The sequence below is a fragment of the Tripterygium wilfordii genome, chromosome 9 (assembly GCF_013401445.1).
Source record: "Tripterygium wilfordii isolate XIE 37 chromosome 9, ASM1340144v1, whole genome shotgun sequence".
Lineage (NCBI taxonomy): Eukaryota > Viridiplantae > Streptophyta > Magnoliopsida > Celastrales > Celastraceae > Tripterygium > Tripterygium wilfordii.
In genome coordinates, this window is record NC_052240.1 from 1,205,025 (window position 1) to 1,221,183 (window position 16,159).

Below are 16,159 nucleotides of genomic sequence, written 5' to 3' on the forward strand. Positions count from 1 at the left end.
GCGGATGTCGTATCACTTGATCATGTTTTATTATTGAAAATGACCTCTCACAAGCGAGGGAGGAACGTTCACTTCTTGTTCATTGTTAGTGTTGGCTTGTACCAAATAGCTAATAAAAATTTAAAAATTACGGCATTGTAGAGTCGCCCGTTAACGGACAACTTACTCTGGGCTGATGGGCTGGCCAACTGGGCCGTATTTCTGTGGCCCGTAGATAGTGGGCATGAAATCCATGAATCCCACCTCGTCGCCACACGAGCACGCCCACATAGGCAGACAGCAATATCCATTTGACAAAAACACTTCTACAGAGAGGGTGGTGTGATTATTCTTGAGATCGACATGAAGAGAAAACAAGCTCTTCAAAAAGATGTAGATGTTTCATGCCCTTGGTTTTAAAACTCTTTCGAGAAACTCAATGACCGATGGAAGAAAGCCTGTGCTTGATCAATGTTACAATTTAAAACTCAAGAAGATGGTAATGAAACCTAAAATATGGGTGTGCTGCGAATTTGAAATGTTACGTATTATCTCTTCTTCTTTCCACCCTTGCCTGACTTGGATGTTCCACTTCCAGCAGCTGATGCCGATGCAGATTCCTGCTTCTTAGTCCTCCCAGGATGTTTAGGAACCAACTCCGCAACGTGGAGCATCAGCTGTTTTCCTGTAAACGTAGTCCCAGGAACAAATAATCATAAAAAAGTAAGAAGTTGACACCCCCTAGGACAGCTCGCTTAGTTTAAAACTAATTGTGTATTACAAGCCAGATTCCACTTGGTTTTTATATCATGCACAACATTCGGGGACCAACTTATATCTATAGTTCATCCCCTTCATAATTCATAACCAAAGGAAGAAAAATGGAGAGGAACAAAGAAATGGCGTGTCCCAAACAATTGGTGAAGTTATAGCAGGTATTCTTCATGTTCTAGCAAATTAGGGTCAGGAACTACCAGCAATATAAGCAAAGCAACCATATCTCAAATTTTTTGTTTGACGATCATATGAGAACAGAAAGGAAAATGGAGAAACAAGATTAACCTTCTTTCCTTTTTTTGCCGAACAAGAATGCCATTTGGTTTTCTCATGTTTCTAATTTCTATGATATAAATGATAAGCTATTATATAAGCAAAGAACCCTAGAAATCACTTCAAAAGGGAGGAAGGTGTAACACAACCCAAGTAATAAGCAGTCATAAAAATTTCATAATCACGTCCACCCGGAAGTACAGCCAATGAATTAGACACCAGATTTTAAACTCTTCTCTACAGATGAAAGAGATCAAAAGGCTGCAGCATTTATGAGCAAATCAACCCTAATGAGTTTTTTGTTTTCTCAATGTAAGAGTTGAGCCAGGAAAGAAATTAGTGGTGAAAACAAACCCTTTTCAACGCAGTGGAAGAACAGCTGAACATCAGTAGCTGAGAGAGAAAAAAGTCTGGAGAGAAGGCTGAACATCAGTGGAAAATAAAATTGTAGTTTAAATTGTGGCACCATTGTAATGGGATCATGGACAGAATTGAAAAATCCCTACTACACAAAGAAAGTGTAATTTAAATCACCCTTGCAAAGTGATTGCATTTTCATATGGATATACTGCTGGAATGGGAAATCAGGGTGAGACCTTATAACAACTTTAAAACAATAACAATTAGATGGGACACCGCACCGTCAACATTTTAAGCTAGTGCACAACATGAATTTTCCCTTCTATTTTACCAGAAGATCATCATGAACCCCTATCCTCTCATTAGTATGAATACGAAAGGATTCCTACTTCTGCACAACTCGCGTGCTCAACAATGCTGATACAGGCAACACTGATGTACACAAACTGGAAGGAGATTCCACAAGTAACCAGTTCATATCACAAATAACAGGCACAACATGATCATGGGTCATCCTCGCCCATCGCATAAATCTATAAGTTTTGGGTATTTAGCATTGACTTGGAATGGTGCAGAAACAACCGTTTCTCTACATATACACATACATAATGAAGAAGAATCTAAGAGAAGGCCAACAGCAACAAGAATTCACAATTGGAGAAAGAATATAAATAATTAAGAAAATAAACTTACTTGAAGTAATGGCTGGATTGAAAAATGACCCATCTTCCCGTTTCAACAGAACCCTAACTCTCCCAATTTGCATGAAATCGCGCGGATATGCCTTATCAATCTGCAACATTAAAATAAACCAAGAACGGGTCATTAAACTAAATTTGCAACGACAATCGAACCAAACCAACTCAGACGATCAAATCAACCTCGATGGCGAAAGGGATTTTAAGGTGACTGCAGCAATCGGCGATCTCGCCACATGTCGGATTCTCGCAAGCTTTTAAGACCCCGATTCGCCTTCCTTCAGCTACAGTCTTCTTGGAATTGATGTAGACCGGGTACAATACTACCCACTTCTTTATCCTTGCGAGTCCACCGTCCATCATCTCTCCAATCAAATCCCTACAACCGAATTGACACCCAGAAGCGACTAGTCTTCACAAAAACGAAGCACAGGCAAATGCAATGGAAGGCGGAAGCGTTTGATTTGACTATTTGAGACCCATCTCTAGTTCTGGCCTAGGCTTCTCCATAATCATGTTGACATGGGCCTTGGCCCACATGATTTAGACTCCATAGCCCAATAGTTTTGGGCTACAGACCTTTCGGACTAGGCCCAACAGGAGACCTTCATCCCTGTGCCTTATTGGGTGCTATTGATCAGGCCCAGCCATCAAAACCATCTTTTTGTTTACTTTGTTTCTCTAAACGCGGAAAGGTCAAACCTTCTTTTTTTTTGGTAATAAGGAACCATCTAGTCAACGCGTCCTTTGGATGACTGAGTAACCATAAATCTCTCACCGCCAGAACAATTCACATGACAGATAAGACTGAACCAAAGTCATGTAGTTAGAGGCCAGGAAGTGGTACAAGCCCACAGAATCAGAAGTTCAAAGTTCAAACTCTTAACCTCGGACATTGTACTACTTTAAGTCCAGAGAGATAATTAACTAGACTATCCTCAAGTAATCGTGAAAAGTTAATAAGTTATAACTAGACGACAAATAATGGTATATGCAATGTCTAGTGTAGTACTTTGTATGGGATCTTACTTTTCTTTCACCGAAAGGCAAAAGCTTGAAGGAACCCAACTCATATATGTATCCATTGGTGGTCATCACATGAAGGAAGAAAACTCCAAATGATTTTGAGTTTACTTGAATGAAAAGCATCAAGAAGGTACCCCATAAACTTAACATTCATTCTCCACGCAAAGGGTTCTCTCTAGCTCTGTCAAAGCCAGTCCAAAATTGAGCCCTAGCTTATAACATCTTTAACTCTAAAAGCAAACATAACCCATGACCAATAAACTTGCATAAGATGTGTAGAAACTGTAAAGAACAAAAGATGACAACCAAAGTCCAACTGTCTTTAACTTCTTCTTAACTTCTAAGTGGATTCCCTTGTCATTACTTGTTGTGTGTTGGTTACAAAGTGTTTGCAAGGTGCAAGCTCATCTTTTGCACTTCTTTTTGGTGTTCCTTTTGTGATTAATGATGATATATCTATATATATATATGCTGGCCTCTTGTAAGCTTCTCCTACAATCTAACCATATTGTTCCTTCATTTTGGAGAATATTTACAGCTTAGGGAGTGTCATTGTTCTAGTTCAACTGTACAAGCATAGACAGTTCATTCATTCATAAATTAGTAAATTAGAAAGGGGAAGAAACATATTAAAAATATGCCCTAATATCACAATATAGTAGGAGTGAAAACTAATTTTCACCACAGTTGGGTATATCCGAGAGTAATTCGTTGACTTTTTTATCAATGGATGAGATCCTAAAGTGTTGGCGAGAGATTTCAAACCTAAGATCCATAAGTTTACATGAAATGTCAGAAAACCAACTCGACCAACCTTTTACATTGCTATATTATTTTCTCTTCACTCTCTCTTCACATGTTATCACTCACAATTCACAACAATTAGTTATTGTGTTCTTCTAAAGAGTCAACTGATCTAGATTGAAGTTTAAACTAACAACTATATATATATATGTATATGTGTATACACACACACACACATACAAATGACTTAACCCACAAACCCAATGATTATATTCATTGAATCCTATGCTCATCAGTCACGTGAGCACGTGATATCATCTGGATTTAGGATAATTCATAGCTAAGCAAAGCAAAGCAACTAAGCAACTGTCAACCAAAGTCGGCCAAAGTTTCTCTCACCCCACCTTTTGCCACTTGTCACCCTCTCATTTAGAGAGATGTGTAACGGCGGCCGTCCATTGGCCAAGAAGAATATTGGAAAAAAAGTTGCAAAAGCATTAAAGCCAAACATACCAAAACAAACAAAACCTATTACCCCTTTTCTTTTCTTCATATATATATATGCTCTTCTTAGCAAACACCTCAAACATACCAAGCCACACTCCATTTCCTCACTCATTCAAAGATGGATTGGATCCGGGGAAACACCATTGGCCGTGGCTCCTCCGCCACCGTCTCCATCGCCACGGCTACCCAATCCGGCGAAGTCTTTGCCGTCAAGTCCGCCGAGCATTCACAATCACAACTTCTCAACGGGGAGCAAGGAATTTTGGCTAGTCTAAGTAGTCCATATGTGATTGCATACAAGGGATGTAGTATTACATCTGAAAATGGTAAGCTCCTATACAATCTTTGCTTGGAATACGCGCCTGGTGGCTCGCTTTCCGATGCTGTCAGAAAGCATGGTTGCTTAGGTGAAGGCATGATCAGAAATTATGTGAAAAGGATTTTGCTTGGCCTAATTTACCTCCATAGTAATAGGATAGTACATTGTGACATTAAGGGTCAAAATATTTTGATCACTAGTGATGGGTTAAAGATTGCTGATTTGGGGTGTGCTAGGCGTGTCACTGAGGTGTCCGGCGAGGATGGGTCCACCGTGACACCCTTGGCCGGCACGCCTGCCTACATGGCACCTGAAGTGGCGCGTGGAGAACAACAGGGCTTCCCTGCTGATGTATGGGCTCTTGGGTGCACCGTCATGGAGATGGCAACGGGACGGGCACCTTGGGTGGGTGTTTTGGACCCGGTTTCGGCCCTTTATCGAATCGGGTTCTCAGGATATGTGCCAGAAATTCCAAGCTTTCTGTCTGAGCAAGCTAAGGACTTTTTGAGCAAGTGTTTGAAGAGAGACCCAGAAGAGAGGTGGACAGCTGGTGAACTTCTCAATCATGGTTTTCTAGAGGAAACAAAGTCTGCTTTAGAGGAGATGAGTACTAGTTTCAATATGTTTACTCCCACAAGTGTATTGGATCAAGGCTTGAGGGAATCAGAGGATGAGTTTGACACAACTTGGAATCCAACCCAGAAAGGATTTTCAAATTCTCCAGTGGAAAGAATCCAGAAGTTGAGTGAATTGTCTTCAAAGTTCCCCAATTGGTCACTTGATAAAACTTGGGTCACAGTGAGGAGCAATGGAAGTAAAGAAGCAGAGTTGTGCACGAATAGCCAGAAATATGAGAATAAACTGGTTGTATCCACTCACATGGCTTGGATTGGAACAGAAGATAACCTGGTTGTAGTTCTACCCAATGAACCCAAAATGGCTAATGTCGTTGATGTTTTTTCATGTAAATGTAAGAGCCCATTAGCTACAATTTGTGATGGTGTTAGTAGGCATAAGATGAAATCAGTGATGGCTTTTCAAAGTACGAAAGATGTTTTATGCAGGAATGTACATTTTGGGAAGAGAATATTCTGTTTTCTACATTTTTGTGCAATTAGTCTCCAAGTTCTGTTCCAGTTCTTTTTTTTTTTTCTTTTTCTTTTTTAACAAAACCCAAGATTTTCCTAGTCATCCTCAACCAGGGCTGCAAACCAGCCCTCACTAGGGCTGACCCAACCTGCTTTTACAAACCACTATCTCAAACAGGCTTCTCTGTTTCTGGTAATCAATCAAGTTTACCTGAAACACAAAGTTCAACTTCACAACTTGGAAAAGGCTTTAGACGCAAGAAAAACATCCTTAACTCTTGCATTTTGATTTGTGAGGATAAGTAAACATAAACCACACAACAAATTGCAGAATCCTAAAACCTCAAGGGGAAGCATTTTCCATGAATGAGAGGCTTTTCTCCTTATCGTTATGATACAATTAGGGTTCAAATGACTTGGCCAATATATTACAAGAAGAAACATAACCAATGATCAGAATTCAACTCAAAAGGTGTGAGACCAAATCTGATAAGTGGTAAAAATCAGAGACTGCATTGGGAAGCACATGAAGTTAAGGGCAGCTGCAATGGTTTAGGGGGAAATGTCCCCAACAAAATTAATCTTGAGTCTCATCTCTATTACACAAAAAATCAAGTCAAACACGTATTCTAATACAATCACATCAGCAAAACACAAATTTCTATACACTTTCTTTTTTCACCCAACCCAACAACATTCTATTCCTCCATATTATCCACTACAAAACTACACCAAATACCAATACATCCACATCAACAAAACACTTCTCCCAATACAGTCACATAAACAAAAACACGTTTTACAATACAACCACATCAGCAAAAGACAACATCTTTGTTGGCCCAATAATTGTATACCATTGCAAGTGCCCTAATAGCATCCTCATTCTATGGACTGGCCCCACTTTATCCATCACTAGACAAAGAGATCATGTATTGGAGTTTAAGCTGTTTTTGAAATCTTATGACCTAATTCCTAATATGTAACCAATGCTTGATAACCACTAGAAATGTGCATCTAAAATATAATATGTGCTAGTGTAAGAAATCACATATCCAGTTCCAGTCCCCACCCCTCCCTATTCCCTATTCAATTTATCTTCTAATAAAAAAAAGAGTCAGATCCCACCATGAAAAGCCGCCTCTCCTTTGTCTCTCCTCCATGACTTTGGTTTTTTACTTCTTTTTTCTTGTCACCTAATGGAACTTCCATCACCAAGAAATAGAGTCTTATCTGCACAAAAAAAAAAAAGGTAATTTGGAGATATGGTGCTAATCTAGTACTCATTCTCACATGGATTCATGCTCGTAAAGTTCGATAAAGTTTAAGATTAGACAGAGTTGTTGCTGCCTATCTAGCACTGAAAAACAAATAGAAATCCTATTACAGATGTGGTAAAATGGGTTTGACTTGTACATGTTATTAAAGTGTTTGGTCACTTCTGTTGTGCTATCCTTCCGTACTCCATTAAGCCAATGACCAACAATGTTTTACTGGTGGATTCTCTACTTGCAGCTTGCTACTAATGACCACAATTCATTCGATAAGAACTGATTAAAGTTGGATCTAGGAAGCATCTGGGAAATGTCTAAAGCTATCTTCTAACAAAGCAATACGCAAGAAAAAACATTCCTTTGTAACTAATCATAGTAACCAATAAACTTGTGTCATACATGTATGTATTTGATGCTTCTCTATCCATGCAATGGCTGATTTTTAAAAGGCATTCAAATGCACAAGCTTTCTTCCACTGCAGGGTTGATTTGGATTAAGAGAGTCTATTACAAAACAGATTTTCCCCCTAAAAAGAGTACCTGATACTTTGCCCTAGCCATTCCCTTGGCACGCGCAATCCCGTCCTACACACTCCGAGTAATTATCAAGTCACTCCAGACCCTGGGGCTGCCCTAAAGAAATTGCAAAGTAGTTGTTTCCCATGGATTTAATGACTCTCTTCTTGTGTAAAATTGGCCTTTCGGAGCCACAAAGATCAGATTTAAGTTCATGTACTTGAGAGAGTACTCTCCTGGGTTTATAAGAAATTACAAAAGATGAGGTATTATCCACAAACACAAAATTTGGAGTGCGGGAGTTAGGAAAAGCAAAATGCAAGTAGACTTCTTTTCTACTTGGCTATTTTTTATTTACTTGCACTCCCATACATCAGAAGTCAAATATTTTTTGTCCTGGCTTTTTTTTTTTTTTTTTTTTTTTTTTTGGGCATGGTTTGCTTAGCTAATAACATCCATTTTTTCCATTTCTTGTCTTTCAGTTTCCCCCACTCATTCTAGAGTCCACCACAGAATATGAACTTCTTTATTGTTCTCTTAAACTATTCTTTACATGTTTTCAATGGTGATGATGAGTTCAGGAGTTCTTTTCATCAACTAAAGAGTTGATCAGTAAGCATTAAATTGGTTCAGATTAAAGAGTACTCTTGACAAGCATCTTATGTGTATATATGGCGAATTCTATTCTTTTTTACTACAATTAACAACCATTTTCAATGATCTGTATAAGCAAGCCCTATAACAAGTCTATTGAAAATTGATGAATGAAAAACCCTTTCACCCCAATAAGATGAAAGATAATCTTTTTCAAGTGTCAAATTCTTGCTCTCATTGAAACGGCAAGATCCAACCCTTAAAGGGTAGAGTTATGGAATAATGATTAACATCCCTTTATATCAATGGTGTGCATGATGCCTTGAAACCAATGGTTAAATTATGCTTTGAAAATCATGGCCTAAGTAACATGACATGAAAGTTTTCTGAATAGTTGATCATCTACGTACCTTTAGTAATGAATTTTAGGAAAAATCCATGCATTGGAACCAGTGGCGGATCTAGAAAATGAAGTGAGGGGGGCTTGGTTGGTGGTGGATTTAGGAATGTATAGGAGAAGGGCTAAATGTTGACGGAGGTTCGGTGGCAGTGCGACCGAAAATTGTTGTTTTAGGGCTATTTACTGAAAAATGACCGGAAATAAGTAAATATCTATATATTCATTAAATTACATATAAAAAAATTAAAACATATATTGTTCAAAATAACCAAAAAAACCAATCATTTAAGTGTGCTAGACGATTTTTCATGAAGTATAAATCATCTATCATCATCTATGAGTGTGTATCAATCAATATCTATAGTTTATATTACATACTAAATAATATATACATATACACATATATTTATATATATTCATGTAGTAAAGACTTTTTTCAAGAGTTTAGAGTGGGCTTGAGACCAACTTCAACATAGTGTGGCTCCATCACTATATTTACACATATATATACAAACATATATGTATTATTTTTTTAAAAAGTTCAGGGTGGGCTGATTGGAACTGAAATCTGCCACATCTCCTAAGTTGTGAGCTACTATGTCGTTGTCATATCTTGCATGCATTGTTACTGTTATCTGCAGCAAGTGGAGACTGCATTTTCTAAATGCCTGTCACCCTCTCACTTTTCTGCCTATATAAAGCACCTGCATATTGTAACCCTGAAATGTGGATCATCCTCTACTGAAAACCACTAGCTCTAATCATAATACCAATGGCCGAGGAAGAAATTAAGCCGCCAATTGAGGTTATAATTGATGCTTCCATCATCAGTAAAAACCAAGAAGAGACCAATATTTCCAAGCTATCTGAATCTTCCATCTTAACCAGGCTCCATGCGGGCTATTTCAGGATAAGCCTCTCTCTTGGAGGCCAAGCTTTGCTGTGGAAGATTCTTAGCGAATCCAAGAGTGACTCGCAAGAAGTCTGGCACCTGTTTCGGATACTCCCTTCTACAGCTTTCCTTCTTCTCTGGTGGCTTGCCTTTCTGACACAGATTTCACTCTCACTTCTCTACATTCTCAGATGTCTATTTCACTTTCACATGGTGAAAGCAGAGTTTTTGCACTATATAGGACTGAACTACTTGTATGCTCCTTGGATTTCATGGATCCTTTTACTTCAATCGACGACAATTATCAGTCCAAGTAGTGTATCTTACCTTGCTCTCTTCTGGGTCTTCACTGTTCCGGTTGTGGTGCTTGATGTTAAAATCTATGGACAGTGGTTCACGACGGAGAAGCGGTTTCTATCCACGCTTGCAAACCCTACTAGCCTTATGTCAGTGATAGGAAACTTGGTGGTAGCTCAAGCGGCAGCTCAGATGGGGTGGACAGAGAGTGCAACATGCATGTTCTCACTAGGAATGGTGCACTATTTAGTACTCTTTATCACACTTTACCAGCGCCTATCGGTTTGCAATCACTTTCCAGCAATGTTGAGGCCAGCATTCTTCTTGTTCTTTGCCGCACCAAGCATAGCAAGTACGGCTTGGTACTCCATCTCAGGATCCTTTCATACAATGTCAAAGATGCTCTTTTTCCTCTCCTTGTTCCTCTTCACTTCTCTGGTAATTTCATAACCCCAAGCTTACTTCAAATCCCCGTTGGCTTCTTCATGTAAAGAAAATGATAGAATTTAGGCTGCCTAGGAAGCCACACACAATAGTGATCACAGATGCCATTACTTTATGTAGCATAAACATTCACGGATTTTAACTTGTAACTCTGTTTGCTGTATTGCAGGCATGTAGACCAGCTCTTTTCAGGAAATCCATGAGACGAGTGAACGTTGCTTGGTGGGCGTATTCCTTCCCAGTAACCTCTCTTGCTCTCGCCTCTGCTTTGTATGCAAAAGAGGTGAAAGGTTATGTAGCACCAGGATTGACGCTAGCGCTATCTGCTCTCTCTGTTCTGGTGTTCCTTGGATTGATGGTGCTCACCGCGTTTAACACCGACAAGCTCCTGCGCCAAAAGGACCCTGTACTGAGTTTTGCTAAGGATCTTAGAACAAGGACTTGAAATAGCTTGAAGGGCAAGTAACAATTATCAACACAATCGCATGTATTCATAATATGAGTCGTCAGTGCTGACTTTTCCAGTTCATACAATACAAGAAATGTACAAAGTTCTCCCTTTTATCCATGAATTCCTATCACGAGACAGCATTATCTTGCTACTTCAGTATTTAGCTGTAGTTTCTTGGATATTACTCAACATAAATACACATATAGATACGACGAAAAGAATCAGCATATTCATTACCAAAAGAAAAACCAGAGTTAAAATCAGAACTGAAAGTTTGTCTATAATCATGTACTAGTATAAATGTCACAATTTGTCACGAAAAAATTGTTCCATACTCTTACATCTCTCAGCTGTACTTCAAATTGAACACCAACATAAAATCCTATTTCTCTTCCCCATTTTTTCTTTTGCAGCTTCTCGAAACAAAGATGCTATAAATGAGTAGCCAAAACTGACTAATCCACCGTGGAAATCAGAGTTAGATGATTGAAACTGGAATAGATATAGACTGAACAGTTCAAAGAAAAGGTCAGTCCATCTTCTTGCTACTGGAACGTGACAATTTCCGGTCCACAGACTTGAGCTGACTTCGTAGGTGCTGGTTTTCTGAAAGCAACCGATCATACTCAAGCAAAAATCCTTCGGATTGTTTTCTTAAAGCAACTTGATTAGCTTCTGCAGCATTCACCTCTCTTGTCTTTGTTTCCAACTCAGATTCTAGATTTTTAAGTTTCGCCTCCATTGCAGTACTCTCTTCCTCCAAGGATTTGATTTCCTTTGAACTGCCAGATTTCCCATCTTCAAAACCTCGAGCTTGTTTCTTAATGGCCTCCATGCTTTTCCTTCGAATGCGGAGTTCTCTAATATAATGGTGTAATCTATCTGCCATTAGTGCAAGAAATAGTATTGAACCTGCAAACAGATTTCCGAGATTAGTATATGTAGGAGGAAGGCCAGCAGACTTATTCTGTATCTGAGATTTCAACAGAAAAGGAGAGCTCATAAAGATAGAAGTAGCCAAAAACTCTACCACTCAAAATGGGCGGCTTGAAAGGGAGAACAACACTGACAAGGAAAGAAAATATGTTATCCACCTTGTCACTAGCAATATTGGAGACGACATGCAAATGATACTCAAACCCAACATGAAGTAATTGAGTGGAGGTTTTTCATAAGATATTGAGGTTAAAACCTCCATGATCAAAACAGAGTACCAGCTTCATAATACGGGACAAAGTAATAACTCTGGGAGAAACAAAGCCAAGGTCACACATTAAAAGGCAGAGTTAACAAGGATAAGTGCTGGTAAGGACATTAGTAGCCCAAACAGTCAGAAACACAGCTGGAAGTTTGAGGGAAGTGCAGGACTGAACAAAGAGAGCTGATGAAACAAATGAATGAATTGACTTATAACATTACAGAGTCTGGAATCTAAAGAGCAAAAGCAAGAATAGCTAACAGATGAAGTCTTCAAATTATCGTCATGAGGTCTCAATTTTCTTGTTCTTGAGTGATGGTAGACCCCATCTTATATGGCTGAGAGAGCATGCATAAACTATATCCATCAAACTTATGCCATCACTCTATTTACAGACTTAAACCTTGATACATCACAAATGCCAAATTTTACACTTCAGACTGTAAACTTTAATCTCTCTCCAGACTGGAGCATATCATCGTGTTGCATTCAAAAAACCCTTTCAAGTTAGTAGCTAGCAACAAAAGCCTTCCCCATATCATGTACCATACAAACATATCATCACAAGAACTACTGAATATCAAAATCCAAAAAACAAAACCTGCGCCAACAGCAAGTAATATCTCTCGGCAGAAGAGAAGTTCCTTTTATGGCATAAAAATCTTCTACCCTTGAGATAGAATATTATAAGTATCAAGATTCAAGACCATAAAACCTCACACTCGCTCAAAATCATTCCTCATGAAGCTATTAGATATTGAAATTTCAGATCATTGAACTCATTGTGATTTCTCATAGAGAAGTTTCATAAAACCACCAATCGCAATAACTTAGACACAGTTATCCACAGGCCAATCACCAAAAGCAGTAAAACAGAACCAAACACTAAAATTCAACAAAACCCGCTTCCCAAAATATCAAGGGCTCAAGGCCAAGCACATCATAATCAAACATGCAAAAAGAAAGCACCCCAATCTCACAAAGTTAGATACTTTAACAAAGACAATTCAGATTCTCAAACAAACAAGACCTGTTAAGACTACAAGAGTCCCACATCACTTGGTGAAATCCAGGTGAGGGTTATAAGTTGCCCCAACATCATAAACTTGAGGCGCATTTTAAATGACAAAGTCACGCGGACCTTAGCCCAGTGCGGACAATATGGATTGGGTCCAACCTCCCTCATCTACTTCTTCTCCCCACTTTCTGCTTATCAGCCTCCCAAATTCTTCAAATTATAACAGTAAGAATTCTGAATTCAAGGAACAAAAGCACAAGAGAATTCGTATAAATCAAGAAATTACCCATGAAAGTTTTCTTCTTCTCATCTCTCTCAAATTCTTCAAATTATAACACTCACAATTCTGAATATCAAGGAAAGAGAATTCATATAAATCAAGGAAATTACCCATGAGAGTGGCCTCAAGTTGGTGCTTTGCCATGAGGACCTGGTCCGTCGGATTACTGATGGAACCTTCATCGGTCCATCTCTTCTGGATCTTCACCATACTATACACACTGGACATTAACACCACAGACACCGTTCCAGCGACGGTCTTGACCACGAGAGGGCCGCGACCGCGCTTCGTTCGATCCAAGCCCGTGATCACCAGCTTCCTCAATGGGGTTTTGAACAGTAGCAACAATATCAGTACCATCTCAGAAAATATCACTGTAAACAAAAGCTGAATCATCTTATTCAATAAAAGTGACAGAAAAAAAAAAAAAAAAAAAAAAAAGAGTTACAAGGGTTCTTTTGGTAAGTGTAATCAAGCAGTTGAATTGAGAGACGAAGAAGAGACGGGTTCTTTCTATCTTCTAAGCAAGGAAAGATTGGCAAGTGTAACAAGCAGTTGAATTGAGAGACGAAGAAGAGAGATTCGGACAGTTAATTAATTACTTAAAAATATAGTCAATAATCAAATTCTATTTTTATATTTATATAGCCAGATGACTTTTTCTCTTTCTTTTTCTTTTATGTTTGCAAAATATCAAATTCTATTTTTATATAGCCCGAAGACTTTTTCTCTTTCTTACCCTTTTAATTTTATGTTTGCAAAACTCCCCCTTTTATTTTTATTTTTACTTAGAACCACCCAACCCACCATCTCCGATAGTTGTAAACTACGGACTTTCATAACAAGCTTGCACTACGTTGACAACATGTAAGATTGGATTGATGTCCACGAGGGTGAAAATGAGACTCCTAAGTCCTAACCCCCCTTAAAAGGAGGTTCCAAAACCCACGAGATCAAGAGAACTGCAGAGAAATATTAGACATGTAAGATTGGCTTGAAGTCTATAAGAGTGAAAATGAGACTCTTAACCCCTTCCAGTCCCGAAAGTATGCCCCACAACCCACGAGATCAGGAGAACCCATCCCTAGAGAAAAATTCTGTGAAATTCTGCATCTAATGGTTGAGATGTCATCCATGTAAGCATAGTTAAGAATTTGCATGAATGCGCTCATAGATGATGAAAGCAGAGCTTATTTTAGAGCCCATTATTGGCTAATCAAGTTTTACTGCATCAAAGTACATATTAGGAGAACCAGGGCTAAGAGTTGAAATTATGAACTTGAAAACTATAAGAAAATCAAAGAAAGGAAAGGGTCCAGTCAAAGCCAAATAGGCCAAGTCAACCATCTATTCAAGCAGTCAATATTCTCAACACCCACATATGATATGACCCCTTCTAATTTGCATTGATATAAATAGCAGAGAATAGCCTTCTCTCTTGCATTATCAACAACACAAAACATACATAGATAGAGAGCTTAGAATCCTTCATCATCTCCAATTCAAATGGCTTCTTTACAATCTCTGAGTCTCAACCTTTCTTCTTCTTCAAAGACAGTAAATGCTGCTTTATCTGTCCCTAAACTCCCCAACATCGAAGTCTTAGTTCCAAAACTAAAACCAAGAACAAACTTGGTTGAGGAACTGAGCTTGAGAAATACTAATGGGGTCAGAAAGACAGAACCACTAAAGAAGAATGTGGAAGAATCCTGCAATAATCCTACCACTTCTATGGAGATTTTACAGCTTTATACGATTATGGAGGCTGTAGCAGATAGAATAGAGATGCACAAAAACATCGGCGACCAACGTGACAACTGGAACAATCTTCTCTTAAACTCTATCAACATGATGACCTTAACAGCAGCAACAATGGCTGGTGTTTTAGCCACAATTGGTGCAGGGTCCCCTGTTTTGTCTCTGAAGTTATCTTCCACTCTATTGTTCTCTGCAGCGACCGGGTTGTTGCTTGTGATGAACAAGATTCAGCCTTCACAGCTCACAGAAGAGCAAAGAAATGCTACAAGATTGTTCAAGCAACTTCATTCAGAATTACAAACAACCATTGCTATTAACAGGAATCCTTCTCAAGAAGATGTGAAGGATGCAATGGAGAAAGTATTGGCACTTGACAGAGCATATCCTCTGCCTTTACTAGGAGCCATGCTTGAAAAGTTCCCTGAAACTTTTGAGCCTGCAGTTTGGTGGCCTAAACACAAACGACATAGCAAAAAGAAGACAGAAACAAGAAACAATGGATGGAGTGAAGAGCTGGAAGAGGAAATGAGAGAGGTTATTGAAGTTTTAAAGACAAAAGACAGTGAAGATTACATGAGACTTGGCAACTTGGCATTGAAGTTAAACAAGGCTTTAGCCATTTCAGGGCCATTACTCACTGGCATTGCGGCTGTTGGGTCTGCCTTTGGTGGGTCATGGGGAGCGACCGCCGCTGCAACTGCCGGTGCATTGGCTAGTGTTGTCAACACTTTTGAGCATGGTGGGCAAGTTGGTATGGTGTTTGAGATGTACAGAAACTCTGCTGGTTTCTTCGAGTTCATGGAGGAATCAATTGAGTCCGCGCTGGAAGAGAAAGATTTGGAGAAGAGAGAAAATGGGGAGTTGTTTGAGATGAAGGTGGCTATGCAGTTGGGTAGAAGCCTGTCACAGCTCAGAGAGCTTGCCATGAAATCAAGATTTTCTCGTATGGAGGGAATTCCTGTAGATGAGTTTGGGAGCAAGCTGTTTTGATTGTAGATTTTGTCAAAACTATTTGTTCTTTCATTCTTTTGTATAGTCATATAATTAAACGTAGAAATAATATTAACTCTTTTATTCCAAAAGATTCTCTTCACTTCTCTATTGGTTTTGGTTATAGTGTTTTTGATGTACTCTTCCAAGTCATTGGTTTTCTCAAATTGCAATAGCTTGTTGAAGATCTTGAATATTGTTGCTAAGAAGTAAGAATGCAAGAAAAGGTCTTGTATGATATTCTTATGGCACGTTGGGCTTTGGCCCAATTTACTC

General features: G+C 38.9%; 5 protein-coding genes across 5 annotated transcripts; 3 read left to right on the plus strand and 2 right to left on the minus strand.

The window, feature by feature from the left end:
• Positions 1 to 303: 303 nt before the first annotated feature.
• On the minus strand, positions 304 to 2,555 carry LOC120005411 (signal recognition particle 19 kDa protein-like). The gene is made up of 3 exons (XM_038855036.1): positions 2,271 to 2,555; positions 2,083 to 2,182; positions 304 to 664 (listed from the first exon to the last, which is right to left on the minus strand). Exons 1-3 carry the CDS (start codon positions 2,448 to 2,450, stop codon positions 528 to 530), a joined length of 417 nt encoding a protein of 138 aa, XP_038710964.1. The 5' UTR covers positions 2,451 to 2,555; the 3' UTR covers positions 304 to 527.
• Positions 2,556 to 4,281: 1,726 nt separating this feature from the next.
• LOC120005454 (mitogen-activated protein kinase kinase kinase 18-like) lies at positions 4,282 to 6,060 on the plus strand. The gene is made up of 2 exons (XM_038855082.1): positions 4,282 to 5,819; positions 5,886 to 6,060. Exons 1-2 carry the CDS (start codon positions 4,483 to 4,485, stop codon positions 6,058 to 6,060), a joined length of 1,512 nt encoding a protein of 503 aa, XP_038711010.1. The 5' UTR covers positions 4,282 to 4,482.
• A 3,038-nt stretch (positions 6,061 to 9,098) lies between these two features.
• Positions 9,099 to 10,795, plus strand: LOC120006580 (S-type anion channel SLAH1-like). Its single transcript, XM_038856649.1, has 2 exons — positions 9,099 to 10,182; positions 10,358 to 10,795. The coding sequence occupies exons 1-2, from the start codon at positions 9,328 to 9,330 to the stop codon at positions 10,631 to 10,633; spliced, it is 1,131 nt and encodes a 376-aa protein (XP_038712577.1). The 5' UTR covers positions 9,099 to 9,327; the 3' UTR covers positions 10,634 to 10,795.
• A 104-nt stretch (positions 10,796 to 10,899) lies between these two features.
• On the minus strand, positions 10,900 to 13,678 carry LOC120006581 (B-cell receptor-associated protein 31-like). The gene is made up of 2 exons (XM_038856650.1): positions 13,246 to 13,678; positions 10,900 to 11,551 (listed from the first exon to the last, which is right to left on the minus strand). The coding sequence occupies exons 1-2, from the start codon at positions 13,529 to 13,531 to the stop codon at positions 11,169 to 11,171; spliced, it is 669 nt and encodes a 222-aa protein (XP_038712578.1). The 5' UTR covers positions 13,532 to 13,678; the 3' UTR covers positions 10,900 to 11,168.
• A 931-nt stretch (positions 13,679 to 14,609) lies between these two features.
• On the plus strand, positions 14,610 to 15,984 carry LOC120006613 (probable F-box protein At4g22030). The gene has a single exon (XM_038856699.1). It carries the CDS (start codon positions 14,642 to 14,644, stop codon positions 15,881 to 15,883), a length of 1,242 nt encoding a protein of 413 aa, XP_038712627.1. The 5' UTR covers positions 14,610 to 14,641; the 3' UTR covers positions 15,884 to 15,984.
• The last annotated feature ends 175 nt before the right edge of the window (positions 15,985 to 16,159 follow it).

Excerpts from the sequence above, each read along its gene's own strand:
- LOC120006580 (XM_038856649.1), top strand. The coding sequence starts at position 9,328 with ATGGCCGAGGAAGAAATTAAGCCGCCAATTGAGGTTATAATTGATGCT. Across the intron at positions 10,183-10,357 it reads TGTTCCTCTTCACTTCTCTG|GCATGTAGACCAGCTCTTTT; the intron begins GTAATTTCATAA and ends GCTGTATTGCAG.
- LOC120006613 (XM_038856699.1), top strand. The coding sequence starts at position 14,642 with ATGGCTTCTTTACAATCTCTGAGTCTCAACCTTTCTTCTTCTTCAAAG.
- LOC120005454 (XM_038855082.1), top strand. The coding sequence starts at position 4,483 with ATGGATTGGATCCGGGGAAACACCATTGGCCGTGGCTCCTCCGCCACC. Across the intron at positions 5,820-5,885 it reads AGTCTCCAAGTTCTGTTCCA|GGCTGCAAACCAGCCCTCAC; the intron begins GTTCTTTTTTTT and ends ATCCTCAACCAG.
- LOC120005411 (XM_038855036.1), bottom strand. The coding sequence starts at position 2,450 with ATGATGGACGGTGGACTCGCAAGGATAAAGAAGTGGGTAGTATTGTAC. Across the intron at positions 2,183-2,270 it reads AAATCCCTTTCGCCATCGAG|ATTGATAAGGCATATCCGCG; the intron begins GTTGATTTGATC and ends TTAATGTTGCAG. Across the intron at positions 665-2,082 it reads CAATCCAGCCATTACTTCAA|GAAAACAGCTGATGCTCCAC; the intron begins GTAAGTTTATTT and ends CTACGTTTACAG.
- LOC120006581 (XM_038856650.1), bottom strand. The coding sequence starts at position 13,531 with ATGATTCAGCTTTTGTTTACAGTGATATTTTCTGAGATGGTACTGATA. Across the intron at positions 11,552-13,245 it reads ACTTGAGGCCACTCTCATGG|GTTCAATACTATTTCTTGCA; the intron begins GTAATTTCCTTG and ends ATCTGTTTGCAG.